Below are 14,518 nucleotides of genomic sequence, written 5' to 3'. Positions count from 1 at the left end.
TTGATCAAATGTTTTTTTTATTCTTCTGCCGGAAGCTGTGAGTATGAGGAGGCCAGCGGCCAGCTGATTGATGAGAGGTGAAGTGTAAGTGAGTGCCAATAAAGTGTCCAGGTCTCAGCCACGATCCCGAGCCTCCGCCTCCTTCCTTTTCCACGCAAACATCATACTACAACAAACACAACGCAGAGTCCCAGGGCGTGTAGGGAGACGACGGCCGAACGCAAAGTGCGGGTTACATAAACAACACAGTACAATACAGTTGCATAACGACCAAAACCAACGATCCATTTCATATGCAAATATGGGTGTGACCTTGGTTTTGATTGTTATACAACTGTATTGTTTATAAAGGGTGGGGACACCTGCAGTGGGTTTAGACTGAAGAGGTCACTTAGCTGAGTGATGAAACGTATAACGTTGTATCCAGACGAACTGATTCAACCTTCTTCGATTAAAAAGCTTTACCGTTTCATTATCGGTATGTGCTGTGGATGCTAGTTTGTCTTTTCTTTGAAATCTTACCCAAGATGGCTCTCGCAGCACGAATAACACAAATGCTAGTATTATCTGAAACCTGTATAATCACGTGAGTATTCAAATGGCTGCCATATTTCCTGACATTAAATTTACGGGAGCTTGTTGAGGTCTCCTCATCCTCTTAAGAGAAATATACATTTCCTTGCTTGGAATTTACCTTATTATAGACACAAATTGTGTTTTCTGTCCAGTTATGATAGCAACGTTTGGCAGCCATTTCCTTTCAAGATTGATTGGTCATCACAAAAACAAACATTATTCAATATATTATACGTACATGCGGCAAAAGTATCTAGAAAATTCTGACTGCAGACTGTGGAGCATGTAGGGTGCTTTACCTCGCTACTTCTGCAGCACCCACTGACTATATATTTCTAGCCACATTAGTAGATCTGCAAAGACTTGGTCATGGTCATATTTATTTGTAAGAAATAGCATTTCCCTCCACCATGCCCGTCTCTAACTCACAGAACAAGGCTCTCTCCATCCAAGGAACAGCGTTTCCTATCTAGATGTGTTCTCTTACCTGACAAGCTGACTTCAGCTCATCCGGGGACTCATAGCCGGCACAAACCATAGAGGGCCTCAGTGTGTCCCACCAATATGCAGGCTTACTGCAGGTGGAGAAGTCAATGATAGGGAGGGCTGCCTGGTTCAGCTTCTTGGAAACTTTGGGAAACAGGCTACCTAAATTGGTTGAAAGGTAAGATAAGTATTATTTGTCTTGCAGGGACATAAAGCTAGAGCTGTCGCAAATGAGAGGTGATGACGAGGAGAGACGTCTTCAGATTAACAGCACATGGCAAACAGATTGGTTTTTCATTGTGATGAAATATTGGTTAAAGTTGCCATTAATAAATTTATTGACAAAACATGGAACTATCACTACCCAGAATGAGACCGTGCAAAAAAGAAAAAAAACCTTATATTTTCAGATGTTATTTTTCCTTTATATATTGGCTTTTGAAAGAGTTCACAGGCTCAAGGGCGTGAGTGTGTACTACAGAACATAATAAGAAAATAACTGCAGATAATTCATACAAATTCAGAAGTGATCAAAGTGGAGTTGTGAAAGCTAAAATGCTGCAGACACACCACAGCAGCATCATGCCAGCAAATTTATTTATTTATTTAATTAATTACGTTTCCTTTATTAATCCCCTTGGGGAAATTCAGTTACTGCAAATTAACCCATCCTAGCTGTGATCTGTGCAGCTAGGAGCAGTGGGCTGTCGCCTTCATGCTGCTCCCGAGGACCAACTCCAGTTCTTTTCCCATTGCCTTGCTCAGGGCCACAGACAGGAGTATTAACCCTAACATGCATGTCTTTTTGATGGTGGGGGAAACCGGAGCACCTGGGGAAAACCCACCACAGACATGGGAAGAACATGCACACTTCACACAGAGGACGACCTGGGATGACTCCCAAGGTTGAACAACCCTGGGGTTCAAACTCAGGACCTACTTGTTGTGAGGTGACAGTGCTAACCACTGGGCCACCGTGCCGCCCACAGACAACAATGAATGATAGACCTATGAGATTTCTAACAGTGAGCTATGAATTGGATACTTCAAAACTATACCATAACATCCTCCTTGTTTCTCGGGTAGCAATTCCAGACAAGACACGACTTTTGTCACCGAGCTGCACGACTACAGTTCATCTAGAGCAGGACATTGAGATGGAAAACACAGAGAAAAAAGTTCAGATATTCAGTCCTGCCCTCTACCTTTCTCATCTCCCCACCCGGTGACAAAGCACTGGGTCCCAGCAGGCATCACAGCCCCACGTTGGGGCAGGCAGATGGGGCTGATCTCCCTGGTCATGTTGACGGGCTTGGCGAGGTGTACCAGGGCTATGTCGTTGGTGATGTCAGTGCGATCCTGCTCGTAGACAAAGCCCTCATGACGGATGACACCATCAATCTCGTAGCAGGCCTCAGCAGAGGGAACGTCCATTGAAGAGTTCATATGGTGCTTACCAAGGCACATGCGCCAGTATCCCGGTTTGTTCAAAGGCCTGGAAAGGAGGGGGAGGTTCAATGTGTTATTGCACAGTACAAAATCGAAAGAAATATTGTGTGCCATTGACAAGTCTTGGTTTTTTTTTTTTGCGCCCCCCCCTCTTTTTCTCCTCGCTTGTACTTGGTCAATTACCCTATTTTCTGAGCCATCCTGGTCGCTGCTTCACCCCCTCTGCTGGTCCCGGGAGGGCTGCAGACTACCACATGCCTCCTCCGATACATGTGGAGTCGTCAGCCGCTTCTTTTCACCTGACAGTGAGGAGTTCACCAGGGGGACGTAGTGCGTGGGAGGACCACGCTATTCTCCCCAGTTCCCCCTCCCCCCTGAACAGGCGTCCCGACTGACCAGAGGAGGTGCTAGAGCAGTGACCAGGACACATACTCACATTCGGCTTCCCACCCGCAGACAGGGCCAATTGTGTCTGTAGGAACGGCCGACCAAGCCGGAGGTAACACGGGGATTCAAACTGGCGACCCCATGTTGGTAGACAATGGAATAGACTGCCACACTACCCGGACACCCTGATAAGTCTTGTTTAAAGGACGCATAGGCTGTACTTCAAAAAGGCGTATACACTCTCCCTTCCCCTGTGATTATATCTTACACCATGAAGCAGTGAGCAGCAGTGAGGATCCATTCCTCATGGATCAAAGAGCCTCCACAGCCGTGCATGTAAGGAACCGGAGGGAATGGACTGGCCTGGAAAAACAGGAAAACTGGTCAACATACAAACTCTCTCTCCCATAACAGCAAGCACAGAGGCACACATAAACAACAACAGCAAAAAAAATACACAGACACACACAAATGTGAACGCACTCGCTTTGACTTGTGTAGCCGTACCTGCATGGAGACCTGCCAGGGCCAGGAGTGGGGAACTGCCTCCACGCCATTTACCACTCTCAAGGTGGCGCTGCTGGGCATCACCTCAGGTGTGCCGCAATCCTCTGGCCAGGCTGGGCATGGAAAGTGCCCGTTTTAATTTTCATAAAAAAAATCTGACATGAATGAAAGTGTGTGGACTATGGTCCTCAGATGGATAAACGATGGGGTGCAGAGGTCATGTGTGCAGCTAACCCATACTCACCGATTGTGATGTTGTCCCATGGGTTATGGGGTGGAGGGGGCAAAGTAGGGATCACACTGGGATCCGTGGTCCAATAACCACGCAAACCTGTCTGCTGATTGACTCCGTTGCTAAGGAAACGGATGACCGCCGTGTTGCCAGTGATGGTAACCTTTGGAGGCGGGGCAAAGCCACAGAATTGACCTTGCGAGGAGATCAGAGACGAGAAATCCGTCACGTTTGTGCAGGGTATTGACAATGATAAATATGTCTCCATAGATGACACAGACCTTTTACAGCAAATACTGCATGACAAAAAAAGAAAAAGAAAGATAGACGTGAAACCAACATTTCTTTGAGAGATTTTTTTTTTCAGAACTAACCTTTTGAGACCATCCCTTTTCCTTTGAAGATCTCCACGTAGTCCACACACTTGCCCAGTATGTTTGCAGCTTGCAGCTCAAAGTGAGTGAATACTATATGGATCTTTGTGGCCGAGGGAATGGCGATACGCCACGTGCACACAGACTGGGCCGGATAATCATTTGGCCATTTAGGAGAGGTGATTTCTCCTTGTTCGCTGCTAAATCGACCCCCACAAGGAGCTTTATGGGTGGACAAGAAACGGGCAAAAAAAAAAAAGGAGACGGAAAGACAGGGAAGAAGGAGAAAAGTGGGAAGAGGAAGAGAGAAAGACAGATTTAAAAGTGATGTGAGTGAGAGAAAAGAGGTTGATATGGGACCCAACATTTCCATTTAGCCACATCACTCCAGGCTCTAAGGGCAAATGGTGGCCCAGTGTCCACTCAGGGACCAACGTCTTACCCTCAGAGGGGTCTACTTCCTTCCAGCTGGCAGTGAAGCCGGTGTCCACTACTTTGTCATTGGAGGAGAAGCTGATGTGAAGCATCTCTCCATCACTCACCAGTTCCTGGGGAGGTGTTTGGCTGCAGTAGGTGCCTGAGAAAGAGAAGGGAACGTGAGGTTTGGTACATTTAATCTTGGGGATCACTTGCATCTCTTATTAGAGGGATATATATATAGTGTGCGCACTGTGAAACACAATCCCATTTCTCATATTTGATTTCAAAACCCAACTTTAAGGAGCCTCTTTGGTCTATTTCATCATCCATATAAACGCAGTCCGTTTACCATTCACCAGCTGTATCTGGTTTGTTTTGGTTTAACATTTATACAAAGCCTGAAGATGAGGAAGAGTCAAGACTCACAGGTAGGCCTGTAAATGTGCTCCGTTTAGTCCCGGGACTACGCAGTAGTACGCAACAGCAAACAACTGCGGCGTGTCACTTACAGATAAGCAGGCAATTACAAAAAAACAGGCTTCAGTAATTCAAGTGTGTGAGAGGTGGTGCAACGTTGGCGTTTGTACCAAAGAGTGACCCGGCAAATTAATGATTAGCTGGAGAGGGAAACAAAAACATATACGTGGAAATAAAGACACACACACACACACACACAGACAGACATAGTGATGTACATAATAGGCTTTATACTGTACCTAGACTGCCTGCTTGGTCAGTGAGGGCAACTTTATCGTTAACGCACAGCTGACTCTCCTCCAGGGAAAAGTTGTGGAAGCGGAGGTGGACTAGCTTGCCGGAGGAGACCCGGATGTTCCACTTGCAGAGGGCCTGGTTGCTGTAAGTGTCAGGGTAACCCATAGAGGACAGGGTGCCAGATGTGCCAGTCAAGTCCTTTGGCCCGCCACAGCCGGATGCTAGGCAGGGAGGACAACGAGAGACAGCCAGCTATAAATCCTGAAAATATCACTTTTACCTTCTTTTTTTTTTACATTTATTTTCTCTGACATGCCAAATGCTTTATTGGAAATGATTATTGTATGACATTGTGAGGGTTAAGCTTTTCTTGGTAACTCGGTGATGCTTTACATCACAGGCCACTCATGACACAGAAATACCCAAATGATATATGAATAAAATAGGTTTAACTGAGCTATGATGGCTTGTAATAAGTGAATAATATGAGCAAAATATGAGCAATATATGAGCAATATATGAGCAAAATAGTGGGGTTTTTTTACATCTCTAGGTTGCTTTTTTGTCATTATAATGTGTTGTTAAATGTCATCTACATCACATGAATTCACAAATCACATTGTGCCAAACAAGTATTCTGAACCCTTTGTGGTGCCGGGTGGTAATTAGCTGTTAAAATTGATATGAAGTGAATATTGAATGTCCTGCTGATTAACATAACCATCCACTCCATAGCCACCTTATATTCAAGTTTTTTTTTTTGATTGATCACCCCCCCTTTTTTTTTCTCCCCAATTGTACCCGGCCAATTACCCCACTCTTCCGAGCCATCCCGGTCGCTGCTCCACCCCCTCTGCCGATCCGGGGAGGGCTGCAGACTACCACATATGCCTCCCCCGATACATGTGGAGTCACCAGCCGCTTCTTTTCACCTGACAGTGAGGAGTTTCCCCAGGGGAACGTAGTGCATGGGAGGACCACGCTATTCCCCCCAGTTCCCCCTCCCCCCCGAGCAGGTGCCCTGACCGACCAGAGGACGCGCTAGTGCAGCGACCAGGACACATACCCACATCCGGCTTCCCAACCGCAGACATGGCCAATTGTGTCTGTAGGGACGCCCGACCAAGCCGGAGGTAACACGGGGATTCGAATAGACCACTGTGCTACCCGGACCCCCCCCCCCCCTTACTTTCAAGTTTTAACAACTGATTACTTGTTATACCTGCAACACAAAGGATTCAGAATATTTTTGTTCGGCACAATGTGAATTTATCCCATACAGTGATCGGTGGTGATTATATTCAGCAGCACACTAAAATGATAATGAAGCAAACTAAAGCTACAGAAAAGCCCATATTTTACTCACCACTAATCATCAGTTGTGTTTGTTTTACTTGTATGTTACTCAGGTATTTCTGTGCAATAAGTGGCCTGTAGGTGAAAAGGTTATGGAGGACTTAATTTGTTCATTTCAGATTTCTGTAGACCAGTTGGACCCATACTGTGGTTGTTGTATTTGTCCCTTCGGAGGACATTCTCAATCCAGGGGATGTAGGCAGAGGAGCGGGTGAACACGGAGGGCTTCTTGTTCATAATGCATCCAATAGGCCCGAAGCTGGTGATACCATGAATCTCCCAAGGGCTGCTCGGAGCATCTTGGCACACAAGAGGACCACCTGAATCTCCCTGTAGAACAAGATGACTTTTTTTTTCTTTGCACACTCCACCACATAAATAGACACAAACAAATTTGGACATTTCTGCTGTACTGCATATTTGGACTGTATATTTGCTTCTACAATTTAGGAAAAGCGTGTACCAAATCAACTTTAACCCGCAAATCTCTTTGAAGATGCCGTGCACGTTCCTCATTCATAAATAAATAGATCATAATTTTATGTGTTTGCCGTAGTGGCTCTGGTATGTTTGGCTGATGCAACAACTATTCTCTGGTCCCATGCCAGCCTTCGTTCCCGGGGGGGGGGGGGTTAGTCAAACATCATATGATCTGATCTGAAACACCACGCAAAAAATAAATAAAAAAAGATAGCGTTTGAAAGAAGCACCCTGTTTTTATCTCACTGATAGACGTGGTACCATACTCAGCAGAACTCACTCCTAAGGCTTTTCAGGGGGCCTTTGACTTACCTGACAGACAGACTTGAGCTCATCCGGCTGGGTGTAACCACAGCAAATCATGGAGGTCTTGACTTGAAACCACCAGTAATCCGCTCTCTTACAGGTGTCATAGGGCACAACAGGCAAAGCCACCTGATTAAGAACCTCAGCAACTTTGGCATTCAGGGAATCACCTGATCAACACACAGAACAGTGAAGCCGATCCGTTTAAATATGGAAGCAGACACTGCAAGTAGTTACACCTTCTGTCCAGCAGAGGGCGGGCAAGATATGCTAATGTTATCTGAATGAGTTTTGAGCAGCAAGTGGCCAAGACGTTCTGGTCAAGAGGCAATTAGGCTGGATGAATGTCTCATATGCAAATGTGTCATTTTGATGAAGAATATGCAAATGTGTGTTGTAGGCGTAGGCTGCACGCGGACATAAAGCTCATAAATAAATAGCACCTTTCTCGTCCCCCCAGCCGGTGGCGTAGCACTTCTTTCCCCCTGGAAGGACTTCCTCCTTGGCGGGAAGGCAGGCATAGGAGATCTCCCGACTGGGTTTCATCTCTCCATCCAGCCTAACCAGGGCAATGTCAAACTCCACAGTGGGCACAGTGGGGTACTTGAAGCCCTCGTGGCGGTAGATGCCGGACACGGGGAAGCAGCGCTCGCTGGGCTCTGTGTGGGTCAGGTTGTGTTTGCCGAGGCACATGCGCCACCGATGCAGCTCATCTGCGTAGCTGAGCACAGAAGGGCCAGATCAGATGAATCAATAATGCAACATTAGATACACAGTTGATAGACACAGTGTACAATTAATACAGCCAATGCACAGATGAGGGATTGTTTTGTTTTATTGGGGGATCCCCCCCCTTTTCTCCCCAGTTGTATCCGGCCAATCACCCCACTCTTCCGAGCCGTCCCGGTCTCTGCTCCACCCCCTCTGCCGGTCCGGGGAGGGCTGCAGACTACCACATGCCTCCTCCGATACACGTGGAGTCGCCAGCTGCTTCTTTTCACCTGACAGTGAGGAGTTTCACCGGGGGGACGTAGCGCGTGGGAGGATCACGCTATTCCCCCCCAGTTCCCCCTCCCCCCTGGACAGGTGCCCTGATCGACCAGAGGAGGCGCTAGTGCAGCGACCAGGACACATACTCACATCCGGCTTCCCAACCGGAGGTAACACTGGGATTCGAACCGCCGATCCCCATGTTGGTAGACAAGGGACTAGACCGCCACACTACCCAGATGCCACGAGGGATTGTTTTGTGACACATCATGCTCATACATGATAGGATATGATGGCTACATGCTTGTGCTGAGTGTACAATATTTACTAAAACAAATATGTGTATGGACTGTATGCAACGTATTTAAGTTGTGCACGTGTTGATGATATTCTCCATCAATAATCTCGGGTTCGTGTGGGTAATAAGAAGAGTGGCGTGGAGTACACAAGCTCCACAGAGCATCAACATCTCACTGCCAGACAGGCCCTTGTCAAGGCACTGTAGACCATTAGCCACGGCCAGGATACGTCTCTAACAAGAGATGGTTTCAGATCTGTGACATGCCCCGGGGACAAGCACAGGCATGACCGCAGCTCACATAGACCTGCCCTACAACATTAGGCCAATAGACTTCAATTTTTTTGCCTCGACGCAAACACTGGTAATGGACTGAATTTCATTGCGTCACAGTTTTGGAAGTTTTGGTGTCGTAGCTGAGAATAAGAGCGAATGCACATGATTTGTCATCTTATGCGGAGAATTGAAGGCTTCGGCGACTCTCTCGCTGACATTTCTAGTAACATGGAGAAAATGAAATAAAAAGAAAAAAACCTTACTTCATGAAGCAGTGGGCTGCTGTTAGCACCCAGTTTTTATGTATAAGAGTACCACCGCAAATGTGGGAGAAGCTGGGCTCTGGTCTGCTGGGAGGCCACACCTGTAATATGTGTTCACACATGCATGCACAGCACACACATACAAACATGCACAAACCATGAGAGAATGGGTGACAGAGAGGGAGAGCGTGACAGAAATAAAAAGCACGGCATTAAAGATGATATACTATATTTGGTTGGATGCTCTGAAACCAGGCGTTCCTTGCCTTTTTTTGCTTTTTGTTTTTTGTTTTGAGAGGTTAGGTGAATCCTGTTGTCATCTGATATACTAACATCAGACAGGAGAAAAGATAGAGTGGTCTTTAACATAATAATATCAATATGCTACTATCCATCTATCCATTATCCAAACCGCTTATCCTACACAGGGTCACGAGGATGCTGGAGCCTATCCCAGCAGTCACTGGGTGGCAGGTGGGGAGACACTCTGGACAGGCTGCCAGGCCATCACAGGATCCCCCCCCACACACACACACACCTACCTAGGGACAATTTAGTACGGCCGATTCATCCGACCTACATGTCTTTGGACCGTGGGAGGAAACCGGAGCAGCCAGAGGAAACCCATGCAGACACGGGGAGAACATGCAAACTCCACACAGAGGACGACCCGGGTCGACCCCCAAGGATGGACCACCCTGGGGCTCGAACCCAGGACCTTCTTGCTGTGACGCAACAGTGCTAACCACTGCGCCATCGTGCTGCAATATGCTGCTAATTAAAATGTTTCTATCCTGACACATCACTAAGATTTTTTTTTTAACAATCCATGATTATTGCTTCTAATAATTCTGCTTTTCCATTTGTGAGAACTAGCACTGGTATTAAAATTGACTGTACTGTATAGTATAGCAGTTGCCTTAGAATATGCGGTATGATATGATATATGATCAGCTATATGCTAGGCTGTATTTGAGCATGCAGTATACTCTGCAAGTGCAATAGTGGAGCTCCTCACCTGCATGGACACTTGCCAGGGCCAGGTGTGGGGCTTTGCTGGCTCTCCATTAACAATACGAGTGTTGACACTGGGAGGAATGGCAGGCTTCCCGCAGGTGCTGGGCCAGTCTGCGGAAAAAGAGGGATCTCTGTTATTTATAGCACCTTGTGTATGTGTGTGTGTGTGTGTGTGTGTGTGTGTGTGTGTGTGTGTGTGTGTGTGTGTGTGTGTGTGTGTGTGTGTGTGTGTGTGTGTGTGTGTGCAAACAAGAGTACTAAACAAGCATAAACAAGCCTCATGTTCTCAGGCAGTGTCTTTCAATAACTACAACAAATCGTTGCAAACTATTACAAAACTATATAAAACTGATACTAGTGGCCACAGTGCAGACAAATTGGAGAAATGCGACCCTTCATATTTTCTTTTCGTCAACCTATGAGTTAGGACTACTGTTGTTTTTTCCAGTATTTTTTTTTGGCACATTTAAATACAGTGGATGACTTCATACGCTTAGAAAGGTCCAATCAAATCCTCTGCAGGGATTAGTAGACCCACCTTGATCTCTCTGCACCTCACCTTGGGGTCCCCAGACAGGATTTGAGAAACTGCTGTGGGGCAACGCTACTTCACATGACATCACCCACACAAATCCAGGCATCCGTTTTGGTCACTGTGACCAGTTTTACCTTTGTCATCCAAACAGTTACACTATAATGCCCCCCCCCCGTCTCTCTCTCTCTCTCTCTCTCTCTCTCTCTCTCTCTCTCTCTCTCTCTCTCCAAACATATGTCACCTCGGCGCTACACCTGGGTGAAAAAAAGCCAGAAGCAGCAGGGCCCATCTATAAAAATTGTGTTTCAGCATTTGGCTTGGCAGAGGCCCGGACCACCGGGGGTGAGTCTCAAGGTAAAGAATGGCAGTTGGGGTGACAAGCAGAGAGGAAGGAAAGTGCGGTATTAGGCCGCTTCACATTCTGCTCTCAAGACACCAAATTACCTTGTTTTTACTGCACATCTATCTGGGTACGGCGAGGGGAGACGGCATGAGTCAGGTGAAACAAGGCCAAGTCTCCTGACAGCTTCTTATAGAGGCTGTTGGTTTACGGGATTGTTGAACCAGGGATACTCTCTGATGGCCCGCGCTGCAGTGCAGCCATGTGTACAGTCGGTAGGGTAAAGGATAGTATGGATGTGTAAATGACAGACACTTAAGACAAGAAAACAGCTTCCATACTCTTCTGTGATCATGCAATCTTCATTTGTTTAGTTCAGCTGCAGTTATCCAGAGGGACGTGTACCTATGGGGATGTCATCCCAGGGGTTGGGCTGGGTCGGGGGCTCAGTGGGAGCAGGCAGACCAGTGTTCGTGGTCCAGTAGGCCCGGAAGCCCTTGGCCTCGGTGAAGAGATCCGCGTGGAAGTGCACCACCAGCCTGTTGCCGACTGTCTGGATAGTGGGAGGCAATTTAGTCCCACAAAATGGACCTGAGGCAAGTTAAAACAACAACCAATTATTACAAACAAATTGATGCAAAGACATGAGAGCACGGGGATTATGGTGTACTGGTCAAACTCAACATATGACAAATCTGTCATGTTTACACATGCCAGATCACAGACATGCCTGATGAGGCATGTAACATGTGAATATAGATCAACAGTGCTAATCATGTAAATTTTTAATACTTTATTAAGATTTCCTCAAAATCTGATACAAAAGTCCACCACGTTCAAGGTCACCTTCTGTATATAAACTGGTAAAATGGAAAAGAAAAAAAAACAATGATACATAAAAGATGACGATATACAATAAGAAGCAATAATACCCCAACAGAGAGGAAAAGAGCAGAAACAAAAAAGGCAAGTAAGTAATGATGTCATAAGAGATGTGTAGAAATGAGGGGGAATGAAGTATGGCGGGGATTTTTTTTTGGACCCCCCCCCACACTTTTCTCCCCAGCTATCCCCGGCCAATTACCCCACTCCTCCGAGCTGTCCCGGTCTCTGCTCCACCCCCTCTGCCAGTCCCGGGAGGGCTGCAGACTACCACATGTCTCCTCCAATACATGTGGAGTCGCCAGCCGCTTCTTTTCACCTGACAGTGAGGAGTTTCGCCAGGGGGCCATAGCACATGGGGATCACGCTATTCCCCCCAGTCCTCCTCCCCCCAAACAGGTGCCCCAACTGAACAGAGGAGGCGCTAGTGCAGCGACCAGGACACATACCCACATCCGGCTTCCCACCCACAAACATTGCCAATTGTGTCTGTAGGGACGCCCGACCAAGCCGGAGGTAACACAGGGATTCAAACCAGTGATCCCCGTGTTGGTAGGCAACAGAATAGACCGCCACACTACCCAGACGCCCCCTGTATGGTGGTTTTTAAATTGAGTGGGCAGGGCTTAAACATATTTTCTTTAATGTGGTTCAGGGAGGGATGCCATGTTTTATAAAAGGTCTTTATGGAGCCTCTATTCTCTAGTTTCAGAAAATATGTACGTCTCCTATCCAGTGGGCAAAGGTGTGACAGGAGGAGTGTGTCTGCGGGATAGCTATATGAGCACGGGGCAATTTTTTTTCGTCAGGCAGTTGGCAATAGTTTTACAGAAAAGAGACCAAGACACTTCAAGTTCACCGCATGGCCACAGCATATGGGCACGAGTAGCTGGAATAAAACTGCAACGACTGCAAGCAGGGCTCACTTCCGGGAAGTGTTGTGACATCTTTTGTTTTGTCCAGTGGGTACGGTGCATGATGCTGTATTGCATTAGACCATGCCTGGCACAAATTGAAGAGGTGTGGACTCTTTGTAAGATGGACTGCCACCGTACCTCTGTTATGTCCTCTGCACACATCTAATTCCCAGTCTGTCTTTGTAGAGAAGGTGGAGGAGTGCTGTACTGTACTGATCTTTCTATACAGTGTTGATAGTCTACCTCTAAAAGTAGGCGGGTGCTGTAATAGAGCATCACACGGATTGGATGGAGGTAGAGAAGGGAACCGGGGCAGCGTTTTACGTGCAAAATCTCGGACTTGTAAATAACGAAAGAAATCCCTTTTAGGCTGATTGAATTTCGACCCAAGTTGTTCAAATGAGGAAAAGACGCCGCCTGAGTGGAGATCATTAAACGTTTTAATAGCAGAATCTTGCCAATCTATGAACGTGTTATCTAGCAGGGAAGGTTTGCAAGCATAGTTTCAGTGGACAGGAGATTTTAGAGAGGACAACCACCCGAAATGGCGTCGCATCTGTGTCCAGATCCTCATGGTTGATCTCACTATTTTATTTTTAGCACAACCTGCTGGCGATGTGGAGACGGAGGAGTAAAATAAGGCTGGCAAAGAGGAGGGTGGACATGACAAGGATTCGAGAGTGTACCATGATGGAGCATCTGCACCAGGGTCTTCATACAGCCAGTCCACGATCAGAGGGATATCGGACGCCCTGTAGCATGCTAAAACGTTTGGTGCTGCCATACCGCCGAGACATTTTGGATGTTGCAGGACACTTCTTGCAATTTGGGGCGTGTTACTATTCCAAATGAAAGACGAAGTAATGGGGGGGGGGTCCGAGTAGCGTAGCGGTCCATTCCGTTGCATACGAACACAGGGAATCCCCGTGTTACCGCCGGCTTGGTCGGGCGTCCCTACAGACACAATTGGCTGTGCCTGCAGGTGGGAAGCCGGACGTAGGTATGTGTCCTGGTCGCTGCACTAGCGCCTCCTCTGGTCAGTCTGTTCGGGGGGGGGGGGGCTGGGGGGAATAACGTGAGCTTCCCACATGCTACGTCCCCCTGGTGAAACTCCTCACTGTCAGGTGAAAAGGAGCGGCTGGCGACTCCACATGTATCGGAGGAGGCATGTGGTAGTCTGCAGCCCTCCCCGGATCGGCAGAGGGGCTGGAGCAGCGACCGGGACGGCTTGGAAGAGTGGGGTAATTGGCCGGATACAATTGGGGAGAAAAAGGGGAAAGTAAAATTAATAATAATAATGGCATTAAGTCTGCGGAAAAACATGTTTGGTTACGACTATAGGGATGCATTGAAATAAATAGGTAAATTTGGGGGGAGTATTCATTTGTATGGAATTGATACAACCTGCAGAGGAGAGAGGTAGAGACATCCAGCGTTTGAGACTGAGCTCTGTCTGAGCAATTAAAAAAGTTAGCCGAGGGAAGCTTAGAAAATGTATCTGTAACACATTTTTTTCTGTAACATATGCCCAGCTACACAAACATGTGTCACCTTAAATGGGAGAGAAGTGAATGGGAGCTGCCTGATTAGAAGGGAATAAACAGTGTTAATTATTCAGTGAAGGGGGTAATAGACGACTTGACTGGGTGATGCACTTAGTGTAGGTTCAAACACCATGGTGAAGAATACAGCAGATATGCTCGGGTGTCGTTC

At 47.0% G+C, this 14,518-nt stretch overlaps 1 protein-coding gene across 1 annotated transcript in view; it reads right to left on the bottom strand.

Annotated features, from left to right (window-relative positions):
• Positions 1 to 2,410: 2,410 nt before the first annotated feature.
• The window catches only part of zgc:154142 (uncharacterized protein LOC555481 homolog), a 26,067-nt gene continuing 13,959 nt past the window's right edge, over positions 2,411 to 14,518 (bottom strand). The window contains exons 11-24 of the mRNA XM_056279778.1: positions 11,412 to 11,597; positions 10,133 to 10,242; positions 9,115 to 9,215; positions 7,731 to 8,008; positions 7,294 to 7,457; positions 6,648 to 6,831; positions 5,148 to 5,366; positions 4,454 to 4,588; positions 4,024 to 4,233; positions 3,650 to 3,841; positions 3,406 to 3,518; positions 3,167 to 3,261; positions 2,457 to 2,557; positions 2,411 to 2,421 (exon numbers count right to left, since the gene is read on the bottom strand). Of these exons, the coding sequence (XP_056135753.1) occupies positions 2,411 to 2,421; positions 2,457 to 2,557; positions 3,167 to 3,261; positions 3,406 to 3,518; positions 3,650 to 3,841; positions 4,024 to 4,233; positions 4,454 to 4,588; positions 5,148 to 5,366; positions 6,648 to 6,831; positions 7,294 to 7,457; positions 7,731 to 8,008; positions 9,115 to 9,215; positions 10,133 to 10,242; positions 11,412 to 11,597 (2,099 nt within the window). The remainder of the gene's footprint in view (positions 2,422 to 2,456; positions 2,558 to 3,166; positions 3,262 to 3,405; positions 3,519 to 3,649; positions 3,842 to 4,023; positions 4,234 to 4,453; positions 4,589 to 5,147; positions 5,367 to 6,647; positions 6,832 to 7,293; positions 7,458 to 7,730; positions 8,009 to 9,114; positions 9,216 to 10,132; positions 10,243 to 11,411; positions 11,598 to 14,518) is intronic.

The sequence above is a fragment of the Lampris incognitus genome, chromosome 5 (assembly GCF_029633865.1).
Source record: "Lampris incognitus isolate fLamInc1 chromosome 5, fLamInc1.hap2, whole genome shotgun sequence".
NCBI classification, from domain to species: domain Eukaryota; kingdom Metazoa; phylum Chordata; class Actinopteri; order Lampriformes; family Lampridae; genus Lampris; species Lampris incognitus.
The sequence above is the reverse complement of the archived record's forward strand: the minus strand, read 5'-3'. Positions and strand labels throughout refer to the sequence as shown.